General features: G+C 44.2%; 1 protein-coding gene across 1 annotated transcript in view; it reads left to right on the top strand.

Annotated features, from left to right (window-relative positions):
- Window positions 1-12340, top strand: part of TMEM163 (transmembrane protein 163) — a 231192-nt gene that overhangs the window by 139825 nt on the left and 79027 nt on the right. The window contains exons 3-4 of the mRNA XM_082689336.1: window positions 2971-3014; window positions 4396-4487. Of these exons, the coding sequence (XP_082545462.1) occupies window positions 2971-3014; window positions 4396-4487 (136 nt within the window). The remainder of the gene's footprint in view (window positions 1-2970; window positions 3015-4395; window positions 4488-12340) is intronic.

The raw sequence follows: 12340 nt of genomic DNA, 5'->3' as shown, positions 1-12340 counted from the left end.
GACCCGAGCTGAAGGCAGAGGCTTTAACCCACTGAGCCACCCAGGCGCCCCTAGAGACAACTTCTTATGGGAGGAGGAGGAGAGTTCTTGAAAATTTCCCGAGGGGGTTCTGATAGCCGAGCTCTCCAGAAGACTTTGGAGGCTTCTGACAGTTGGGCACTCCATTCTAGAGCAGTGGTGGCATTTGTCATACAGGCCCTGCACTGCCAGCTGATGGCCATGGAGGCTTCATTTCCTTCAGCTCAGTGGCGGTGGCCTTGACCCAGAGCAATCTTGGTAAGAGAGCTCCACTTCATGGCTGCCCCCCTGCAGGTCTCTCTGTGCACCTTGATAGGTCAAAAGTGTTCTTATCTGTCATCCACTGTGGAATGTGCACCTGCCTTAAAGGCACTGCTAGACTTTTATTGGATGGCTGGTGGCTTTCAGTTACCCTCTGCCAAGTATGTCTGTGGCTCAGGAGCCACCTACCTTGTAGTCCCTCCCTTAGTGGGTCATCCTGGCCCAGGCCTGCTGTTCTCCCAAGTGGGAACTGCTCACGAAGGAAAGCTATCCAAGCCAAGGCCTCATGGAGGGCCCTTCAGTGTACCCTGGATTCCCCATGCAATTTTTGGCATTTTCTTTTTTCCCATCCCATCAAGGAGATTGAATAGAGGCAATTTCTAAGTAAATGATACGTGTTAGTCCTTCCCTTCTGTGTAGGACTCTGGGTTAACCTGGAGTCCTCTTGTTCACATTTTCGTTGGTGCATGGAGGATAGAACAATATTAATATTCTAATTGTGCTCTAAGCTATTCATCCACTGGGCAGGCTTGCATCACTCAAGCAGAACTCTCCATGTAATTCTGAGAAGGTTTGAAATCATAGACACTGACTCCATTTGAGTCAGGGAAGTCCACCCTTTATGGCCGTGTTCTTTGTTGGATTCCAGAGAAAGTTCCTTGTGTTTCTCAGTGTAATCAAGGAGGTGTACACCTCTTTGAAATCTGTAGTCCACTGTGAAAATGTCTGGTATTACTGAGTAACTGAGTCAAGATTTTTATTTTATTTTTCTTTTTTAATGTTTCGATGAAAGCTTTTTAAAGAAACGGTTTACCTCTTGGAAAGCAGGTGGTTTTCTGGATTGGTGGGTGGAGTGCTTTCTCAGTTCCTTCCATGGTGCCCAGGCACAATGGGGTGGGGAGAGACAGCGCGGGAGCTCCTGCTTGGGCAGCTCTTTGTTATCTGGTGTATATAATGAGGCTTTGTGCAAGATGTTAATAGGAGTTAAAAAATTTCCACTGTTGATAAAGAAGGAACCCACAAAAAACACACAACTAACAGGCTGTAAGGTAAAAAAACCCAAACCAATACTAGTTTCTATGAAATTTTATGAAGCTTAATTAACAAGTTACTGAGTATTTACTGCAAGTCAGTCCCAGGGTCCTCTAGTTTATCTTGGTGCTCAGGGGAACTCCTCGGAGGACCTCCTGCCTTTTTGGCCATGTCAACATGGCTTCTGAGTTGAGTTCTCTGGGAGGCTCCAATACCCCTCTGCACCCCCACGGTTGTGTTGCCATGAAAGCTACAGCCCATCACTCTATATTGCGGCTTCTGCCTTTCTCCCTCCTCCTGCCCATAAGAGCAACAGCAGGGATAACTGGAACAGCTTTTTGCAAGAACCAAAGATGGGCAGGAATTTAATGAATTGCATATGCCTTGCACAACCTGAGGACAGGAATATAGCTGACTCCCAGGAAGGGCTTGGAAATGTTAAGAAGCCATTGTTTCCCTTGCCCAAGAGTTGTATTTACCCTATGCTTGTCTCTCTGCTCCTCAGTGTTTATAGCAAATGATGGCCAACTCCACTTCCATGTTCATAGGTTTCAATTCTAACAACATTAATGGACCGATTAGACTCTTGGTCTCATTTCCTTATTCACAGAAATGAAATAAATATGCTTGGTTCACACTGAGTCATGTGGTCCTGTTAGGGCTGAGGGCACGGGTTCAAGGCAAAACATAGCTGTCCAGGGCCCATTTGGGGATGTTATGGGTAGGGCAGAGAATGGGTCCCAGAGAAAGGACATGGGGTGAGCTGAGTGGGGTGTCCAAATGGGAACTGACCTCCATGCCCTCACCCACACCTCATGAGTCAGCCATTGGTCCTACCTGTGCCTGGGACAATCAGCTTCAAAGCTTTGCCTACCCATTGGGTAGGGTTTCATTCTTTGTTGGAGGGTGGACATGTGCTGGATAATATGGCTTTTATTTGGAGATCTGCCTTTATTAACTCAAATGAGAAGAGTCATTGAAGCTGGGCATTGCTTTGGCACAGAATAGATCCTAGAATTAGGCACATGTGCTGCTCAGTTAACTTCCCCAAAAAAGGTAGGTAGATTTTTGAATATGAGGAAACGTTTTAATTGTAACTGTTCGATCTATATTTGTAGACATCTCTTGTTTAAGGTCATTTGCTATTGCTTTTTCTAAATCATATCCTTGAAGCCTACCTACACTGAATTTTAAGCTCTGATAGGGAGAGATTTCTCTCAACTGTGTTAGCAATGGTGTGTGTGTGTCGATACCAGTAATTACCTTGTGACAGGAACAGTGTGTGGATGGTCTCACTTTTGCTCTGATAGTCTCATGTGATTTCCAGCTCTCTGTTCCCCGTTGCTAAATTCTTTAAGTCTTAGCAGTCATTTGATTGATAAGTGCTTTGGCATTTTCATTCTGAAGCTGGGCCTGTGGTGCTTGAGGACATGGTGGAAAGGGACGCTGTGGCCAGTGGAGTCCACCACCTTTTCATTTCACTCTTTACCTGTTTTAGTTCATAGGTGTTACAAGTACAGTTAATTTTTAACTTAATTCTCTGGGAACTTTCCCAGGGATGTTTAAAAGTCTCTATCAACTGTACTAATATACTCAGAAATGAGAGAAAATATCCATGAGGTCTTAAAATATTCTGAATACTATTTTCTTTCTTTTTAGCTGTCTCCGTTATGAGGTACAGCGCCTCTGCTTTTGGGTTTGCAGTAAGTAACCTGAAATGTACTTTTATGAAGTTTTGCACGTTTTTTTCCTGAGCCCATGTATCTCACCCTGGGCTCGCCATTCAGAGGGTGGTTAGCAACTGAGAGCTTCGCATGACAGATAAATCTTTTATGGCAGTAGCTTCCATAATAAAATCATAATTTTGTGGAAGTAACAGCAGTGATGCTCCACAGGTCTCCAGAACAGATTGGGAGACCTCATTTTCCACACCTGGTTGAGAGATTGTTTGAGGGGGTCTTAGCCTCAAGGTTGTAGTTGTGAAAGTGGGCGCACCCTGGATGTAAAGAAGCATTGGCCGCTGCAGACAGAGGTGTTGGGGGTTAGGACTGGGGCTGCTGGCACTAGACGAGTCAGTCTGTAGCCCCCCTTGAGGGGTAACCTGACTCCCAAACCTGCTTCCTGATGGGAATTGGTAGGACAAACTGGGTCTCAGATGTTTTACGGGCTAGGTGTGTCGAAAACGTGGGTGAAGTTTCCCCACATTCCTTCCAGAGACTGCTAGTGCTTGTAGTTTTCCAGACTGAAAGTGTGACATGGTACAGTGACTCAGCTGGGGAAGCTCCAGCATCCTCCTCTGTAGCTTTGGGGTTTCCTGTGCCTGAGGGCATGTGTTCCTGTTCCCAAATCCACTTCTTCCCTTTGCTATGAGAACTGAAATGTTTTGAAGGTCGTAGATTGTTTTTAGAGTCCTTTGAAAAAGGTACGGACAACCTCTCCAGAAAAATGGGTGTGTGTGTTTGTGCGTGCACACCCCCCCCCCCCACACACCTCTCTTTCCTCCCCTTTCTTCTGTCTCTGTCCCTCCCACATTTGCTCATTCATTCAAACAAGAGCATTGAATTTTGTATACACTTTTGAAGTGTTAGTAGATTTCCCAGAACCCTTGCGGGGCCCCATGCTCAGCCCTGAACCTCAGGTAGAAGCATCCCATTGAGAGCCAGACACAGAAAAGAACCCTTACCCAGAATCTTTTACCTGTGATGTAGGGGGAAATTCTGTGGTGATTTGCCTGCTGGGAGATAGGTGTTAGAAGAGTGTCTGTACCCCCCGTATCTCCAGGGTGCTCGGAGCCAGCGCCCAGGGAGCCAAGCCCACTGCAGCATAGAGTGTGCTTTCTCAGTCTGTGGGAGCAGTGCAAAGTGAGGGGGAGCCGTGGTCCTTCCACCAGTCTGGTGTGTCCAGCGGCCTTGGCTGCAGATTCCCAGGACCCACCGTGAGGATGATGAGAGCCTCCATCGTAATGATGTGAAGCCTCTTTGCTCTGAGGTCACTTGCTCAGATTCCAGGCGTCTGTGTCTTGTGTCTTCACAGTCCTGCCTTATTAACTCCGGAAAACACTAATGCCGTGTCTCCTTCTCCTAGTTTGATGCCATCCTCGACGTCCTGTCCTCGGCGATTGTCCTGTGGCGTTACAGCAATGCTGCCGCTGTACACTCTGCCCACAGGGAGTACATGTAAGTGGATTTTTCTCTTCCTCCAGGCTGCAGAACCCTTGCAAAGGAAGGCCACGTCATTAGGCTGTCAGCATAGCTCCCCTTGCGGCTTTGGATCCCGGGATGAGAATGAGGACCCAGATTGCCTTTGAGAGTGCCTACTGTGGTACCAGCCGTATGGTAGACCCCTTTGGGGATGGTTGGAGAGATGGGGTATCCTTTTTAATTTACCCTGTTCTCTGCTCTTGAGTCGGGAGGGAATGTTTGTATGCTCATCTGTCTGGCTACCCTTCTGTCCATCTGTCCATTGATCTGTCCATGTTTCAATTCATCCGTCCTTCCATCCTCATTTTTTTGTGTTTCTGGAATCTTTGTTCTCTTGCGTTCTCATGCTTTTTTTTCTTTCTTTCTAAATAAGATGAGTTTTCCACTGTAATTTCTGGAAGACATCTTGAGGGTATTCTAAAGTACCCCGCTTGACTTTCATTCCTCTCTCTATGGCTTGTCATCGTTGCTTGTCCCAGTTTCTGCGTCCTGTGGGTGATGGTTTTGTCTTTGAGGAATTTGAGTTTGTGACCATGAAACGTGTCTTTCCCAACTTCCATCTTCTTTATTCCATTTGTAACCTCCAGGCTGGTAATAGCACAGGCTCCAGAATCCAATTTCTTGGCTTTGAATCTTAGCTGTACTCCTTGCTAGCTCTGTGACTATAGGAAGCTGCTAAGTGCTCTGTGCCCTGTTTCCTCATTTGGAAAAGTAGGAAAACAACACCTCCTTCCTAGGGTTATTATATATAATATATATGCTCAATATGTAATGCAATATATATATGCTATATATATTTGAACAATATATACATACATAACTTATAGCAGTGTTTGGTATGCACTTCAGGACACCTTAGCTGCCATCATTATTAATTATTGAGGGGGCTCCCCTGTGATTGAGCCACCACTGGCCATTAAGGGAAGTGTTTGATCCCATCTCTGTGACTTTTGGACAGTTGAATACAAATGAGTAAATTTTCCCCTGCTGTGTTTCTGGAGGTGCCCAGACAGAAGGTAGTTTTGATGGGAATGCCGTGTCATATTTAAATGTATAAATGTTGAGATACAAATGTTAGGTGCTAGAGGACTCGGATAGTAATATATCTGGGGTTGCATGTGCCAAACAGAAAGCTTCTGGAAGGTAATGCTGTAGCTGATTCACAAATGAGGACAAATTTTATTTCACTGTTGGCTTTAGGTAGAGCACAGAAGCTTCTTTGAAGTGTTAGGTATTTATTTTAATACGCTTCAGCTCTTTTAACAAATATGAAGGATCAAATCTGTGATATCACAGATGCCATTGTTTAGGGTAAGGTTAATTTTTTTTTTTAAAAAGTGAGTCAATTGATGGCTGAAAACTTAAAACCATTCTAGTAAATTGATTTTATAAAATTTAAAATGATGATATAATGATGAATGTTGAATTAATACTAGTCTAATTAAAGGAATAGCTAATAGAAAAAAACAGGTTGTTGGTGGCTAATTATTGAGGTTTACAGTGAGAACAACCCAGAGATAGGCTCACATTTCAAAATGTAGTCCTTTTCCTGTCAGAAGAACATAGATTCTTTAGTTCTCTAGCTGTACTGCCCAGTATGGTAGTCGCTGGGGACATTTCAGCACTTATGGGTAGCTGGTCTGAAATAAGAGGTGCAGTAAGTACAAAATACTAAATTCCAAAGACTTAAAAAACAAATAAAGGATTGTAGACATTTTATTAAAAATTTTAAAGGTATTGATTACACATTGACAAAAGAATATTTTGGATATGAGGTGCCTGGCTGGCTCAGTTGGTATAGCACACGACTCTGGATCTCAGACTTGTGAGTCCAAGCCCCATGTTGGGTGTAGAGATTTCTTAAAAATAAAACCTTAAAGAAATATTTTGGATATATTGGATTAAACTATTATAGTTAATTTTAGTTCTCTTTCCTTTCTCTAATGTGGATTTTAGAAATTAATTACATATATGGCTTGTATTATAATTCTTTTGGGCCTTGCCCTCAAAAGAGAAAGCTCTTCCCTCCGTCTTTTCTTATTTTAGAATTACTAATCCAGAATGTGATTTGCAGTTCCAGAAGGAATTGAGTTCCGTGTTTCTCAATTTCTCTCTTCTAATGTGCTTTTAAAAATCTGATTTCCTTTGTGCTGAAATGAGTTTTTTAGATATTAGTCACAAATCTACAAATTGTTGTGGATTTTCTATAGAGTTGGGATCTCTTTGAACATTTGCCAGGTGGCCTGGAGTTTTTTTAAGATTAAAAGATTGATGACAAGAAATGTCTTTGGTTTCACTGTTTTTAGTGATACCAAAACAGATATCCTAAAAAAAAGAAAAGAAAAGAAATATATATTGATGACCAAAAGGCAAAAACTCAGAGAGGAGTTGCTCCAGTAATTCCCAGATGATGGCTCACATGATGATGCCAGTGAATTCATTTGGAGAATCTAAATGTAGGGATTAAAACGACTCTCTGCAGCCCTTTGTATTGTTGGCTTTAGTTTAAAGTTTTAATCTCTGCCTCATCCCATGTAAATTAAAAATTCATGGAATCCTTGCCAGCTGAGAAACTGGTGTTTGCATATTAATGAGCATGAATGAATTATGAGAGGCATAGCTAGAAAAACCATTGGCTTTCAGTTGGTGGCTGGAGAATAATAAAGGGGGAAATACCCAACTGGTTCTTAGTTAATTCCTCTAATTTGTCCTACTTTGACTCTAAGCTTCAGAAAGAATCTGGGGTCTGGAATTGCCAGTGCGTGGAGGAGAGGTAGCTTCGTCAGCCTTGCCCCTGGACACTGTGTGTGCTAACTGCATGGGGGGGGGGGGCGGTGTTGATGCCCAGAGGAGGATAGGATGCTGTTAGCACCACCAGGGAGCACACCTCAGTTGTTAAGATATCCAGCTACAGAATGTAGCCTCAGGAGTTTTGTTTTGCTTTTTTTTTTTTTTTTTTTTTTACTGTGGTAAAAAATACATAGCATTGAATTTACTATCTTAATTGTATAAACATGTGCCCTGTAGTATTAAATATGTTCATATATGGCTGTGAACAGAGTCCCTAGGACTTCATCATGCAAAACTGAAGCTTTATACTAAGTAAATGGCTACCCTTGTCCCTCTCCCCCAGCCCTTTGCACCACAGTTCTACTTTGTTTCTCTGAACTGATTCCTCTAGTTACCTCAAATAAGAAGACACCAACAGTATTTGTTCTTCTGCGACTGGCTTCTTTCACTTAGCCTCATGGCCATGGGAAGGTAACAAATGAACCTTGGGGATGAGAGGTCTTGCTTCCGTAGGTAGCCGGCAATGGGCGTGAGGCAGTAATCTGGGAGAGAGATGCTGAGATCCAGCATTTCATGGGTGATTCTCGTATGGGGGTGGATTTAGGCTGGGAGTGGGTGGCTGGGGTAGGGTGCGAACCAAAGGTCAGGGACGTGTGTCACACCGGGTAGTGGCTGGATGCCCCATCTGGGATGGGAGGAGTGCTTGCAGAATTCGGGGAGGAGATCAACACTGAAGCAGGTGCTGCTGTTGTAGGTCACTAAAGGCGGGGGCAGGAGGTGGGGCTGACAGCGAGGTGTCAGCCACTCTGATGGTGACTAAATGTCAGGGGGGAGAAAACTGGAGGACTGGTTTGGAATTTAGCACGAGGAAGGGAGGCTTTGTGATTGTGGATGAGAGACAACACTCTGCCTCTGCTTCAGAGGTAGGGAAAGCGGCTTCCCCGGGGAGCAGCCAGGTTTTGATGAGGCAGAGAGGTGAGGGCAAGAGTTGGAAAAGAGCCTGAGGATGTGGTCACTGGGAGAGGATGAAAGTCTTCTGGGGAGGGAAGGGAGCAAGGGAACACTGACGAGGGTGACTAGAAAGGTGAGGTGATGATAGTCATCCTGGCTACCGTAGACTGCCACAGGGCCACCGAAAGAATGAAGCAGTACGTGTACGCTTACATGGTGACACTTACGAGTACCCTGAGGTGAAGAAAGCATGCCACAAAATAGTGCTTAGGGTCTTTTGTTGTTGGTTTTAACAACAGAGGTTTGCATCCATGCACATCAAACCTCTTGCGAGGATACAGAGCAGGCTGGCAGCAGGCTCACCGCAGGGAGGGGGACAGGGGACAGAAGAAAGTGAGGTCTGCTCTTTCTGTCCTTTAGACCAGAGCAACCGGCTAGAACTCTCCGCAGTCCCGGATGCCTTCTATAGTGGCAGGGTCCGGTGTCCTCAAACCCTCACCCACGTGGGGCCATGAAACACTGGTTCTGTGCCTAGGTTTCTAGCTTGATTTAATTTAAATTAATTGAACTGTAAATTGTCACATGTGGCTTGTGGCTCCTGTATTAGACAGTGACTCTTTAGGTACTGTGATCATTTTTAATCCATTAAAAAAAAAAAAAAAGTGTTGTTACTCAGACTCCTGGAAATGACAGCAAGATCCTGAGAGAAGGAAGAAGGTGCCGGAGGTGGCGGGTATGGGAGAAACGAGTGTAGGAGGAACTTGGCAAGGCCAAGTGACATGGAGCTTTTCACGCCCGTCTCCGCCATTGTCAGCCTTGTGTACCATGTACGGCCTCAGGAGGTACAGCCTCCTGCTGTCATTAGCTGTGGAGGGCCGTCAGGCTGCTTGCCATGGGAAGGTACAGCCTGATGCTCACTGGGGGCCTCTGACATTTTGCATGATTGCAGCACAGGTGGGAAGCCCGTGAATGTACCCCAGTCCCAGCTGTCTCCTCGGGCCTTCCGTCAATTTGCGGAGATGGAGAGGTAGAGGCAGATGGGAGGCCGTTCACCTTTACAGGCTCGAAATTCTGCAACACTGAGGCAGAAACACAGCCTGGGAGGTTGTTCACTTTTTCCAAATGTACCTCCAAATGGCTTGATGCTTAGCAGCATATTGGAAAGCAAATTTGAAAGCTCTGGAGTAGATATTCTTAGGCATAAATCCTTACGTGTCTCCTCAGGCAAAATAAATGTAGGGCACACTGGTTTTCACCCATGTGGGGTCCTTGTTCTGGTTTTTATCAGAACCCCCTCCCAATTTGCTGAGCCAAATGCCTTGGTCTGAACACTACCAGTTGACAGGTTGGCTTTTGATTACTGGTTTCAGCAAACATTCTTTCGGCTTTTGGAAACAGTTCCAGAAATTGAAAAAAGAAAAATACCTGATTCAGTCAAGAAATAGCATGTTGGTAATTCGGTTTTGGTGTCTGATCTAAGTGGATGGCAAAGGCCATGAGTTCTACCAGTAACATGGTGAGTTAGTTCATGTCTCCCCCTCTTCTCAGGAGCATTCCATCAGACCCTAAGTCAGGGACTCTGGGAAAGCGAACCATATTTCCTCTGTATCTTTTTCGTGATCTTAATCTTACAAAGCTCGTGAGTCACCTGACCCGGAAGAATAAATTTTCAGAGACTGCTTAGAGCCAGTGTAGAAGGCAGAAAGCCTTCATAGCAGGACCTGAGCTCCCAAGCCTTGAATAGTTCAGATGCAACCTTGCCTGAAGGCAGAGGAGAGTTGCCTTCGCAGTCATGGAAAGTTCATATAAAACCTTCCATGACACAGGCATGACATTAACGGGCTGTGCTGCTGTGGGCAGGATGTGTTAGAGGAAGGAGTGTCGTCTTCTTGGGTCCATTTATGTGTAGAAATTTGTCTCCCCAACATATTTTGAAATCCTAGCCCTGAATACTACACAGCGTGACCTGATTGGGAAGAAGTGGCTTCGCACCTCTAATTCCCAAATGATCGGAGTCCTTGTAGGAAGAGACAGTAGCACACAGGGGAACAATGGCCACTGGACGGCAGGGGCAGGGTTCAGAGGCATGTATCTAGAAGCCGAGGAACTCCAAGGATTTGTTGACAAACACCAGCAGCTCAAAGAGACAGGGAGGGATTCTGCCCTACAGGTTTCCGAGGGAGTGTAGGCCTGCCCACACCTTGATTTTGAGCGTCTAGCTTCCAGAACTGTGAGAGAATACATTGCTGTTATTTAAGCCCTTCAATTTGTGGAGCTCCATTGCAGCAGCCCACAGGAAAACTGCTACTGTCCCTGAGGAGAGTTGTTCCATCAGATCTGCACTCTGTGACCTTGAGTGATACATGAATTTTTCAAAGCCTCAGTTTTCTCATCTGTGAAAGGGGGTGGGCCATGATAGCTACCAAATGGTGTTGTGGTGAGGATTAAACATGATATTGAATATGACAGCAGTATATGCCAAAAAAATGTTAGATCATGGGGCACATGGGTGGCTTAGTCAGTTAAGCATCCAACTGTTGGTTTCAGCTCAGGTCTTGATCTCAGGGTCATGAGATCAAGGCCCGCATCCGGCTCCGTGCTCAGCAAGGGGTCTGCTTGTCCTTCCTCTTTTCCTTCCCCGCTCATGCTCTCTCTCCCTCTCTGTCTCTAAAATAAATAAAATCCTTAAAGAAATGTTAGATTACTTATTTTCCATCCCTGGAATTTTGAAAATGTTTTTACACTAGTCATTCTAGAGTAGTTTGAAATTAATCTGTTTAATTCTATTTAATTATTTAATTGCTTTGGAACAGTGTAGTAATTATTTAATTGCTTTGGAACAGGGCAGAACAAAAGAATTTGTAAGGAAAAAATTTAAAAGCCCAAACCCACGCTCTGGCATTTTGAGAAACTTGCTTTTGACCTGGGGATATGGGGTGATAGGGTAGTGAGGTGATAAAAGATTATTGCTTGATTTCCTGATTTAATTTCTTCATTCCTAAAAGAAATCTCATTTGTGGGGCAGGACAGAGTAATATACGATTATTGTAAAAAGTTAAGGTAATTCATAGAGGTACAAAATATATAGCAAGGGGCACCTGGGTGGCGCAGTCAGTTAGTCCTCTAACTCTGGATTTCTGCTTAGGTCATGATTTCAGTGCCCTGAGACTGAGCACCCCCTGCCTTGGGGTTTAAGATTAAGATTCTCTTAATTCTCTCTCCCTCTCTCTCTGCCCTTTGGCCTTGCACTCCATGCATGCACACATGCTCTCACAAAACAAAACAAAATAACAAAAACCAAAAAGCCACCACCACAACAACATAACAATGAATATAGCAATTGTTAGACAGCTGTCCAGGGAGAACCAGAGTTAAGGGTTTGATGTGTATTGTGTTTGCATGCATGCATATGCATGGTTACATATACATTTATTTTCTACATAAATGGAGATCATCTATATATACCCTTCTGCAAACTGGCTTTTCAATACTTACCATCATGTTTTGAACATTTTCCCGTCTTTGGATACATAGAGGTATGTTATTTTTTGATAGCTAGGCAGTATTCTGTGTATGGATTTAGCATGTTTTGTGAAGTAATTTTCTGCTGAAGAGGTAGGTTGTTTCCAGTGTCTTGAGGCTAGAAATGACCTGAAAAACTGTCCTTCTACATTTGTATTTTTGATGCTAGTCTTATTTCTTCTGGGTAAATTTCTAGAAGTCTGGGTTCAAAGAATATGCTAACCTGTAATTTTGATGCCCGGGGTCACACTGTGCTCCAACAAGGTCATACTAATTTCCATACACCTGGGCAGGGGTAAGGATGTCTGTTGACTTACCTTGACCGGCACTAAGTGTTAAAACTCTGGCTATAGAACTTAAGTCATAAAGAAAGTACACCTCAATAACTGACCAGATCTTCCCTGCTTTGCTCCCCACCTCATCCACCCTCCCCTGTCCCCCCTGTTGCCTTATTGTTTTTTGCAGTGCCTTGGTTTTTTTCCTTCATTGATCTAAAGACCTGTATTAATTTCTGTATCGGTACCTTTGTTGACTATCTGTTGCCCTCAGAAGGCTTTAAGCTCTCA

Source organism: Mustela nivalis (genome assembly GCF_964662115.1).
Source record: "Mustela nivalis genome assembly, chromosome: 11".
Lineage (NCBI taxonomy): Eukaryota > Metazoa > Chordata > Mammalia > Carnivora > Mustelidae > Mustela > Mustela nivalis.
The sequence above is the reverse complement of the archived record's forward strand: the minus strand, read 5'-3'. Positions and strand labels throughout refer to the sequence as shown.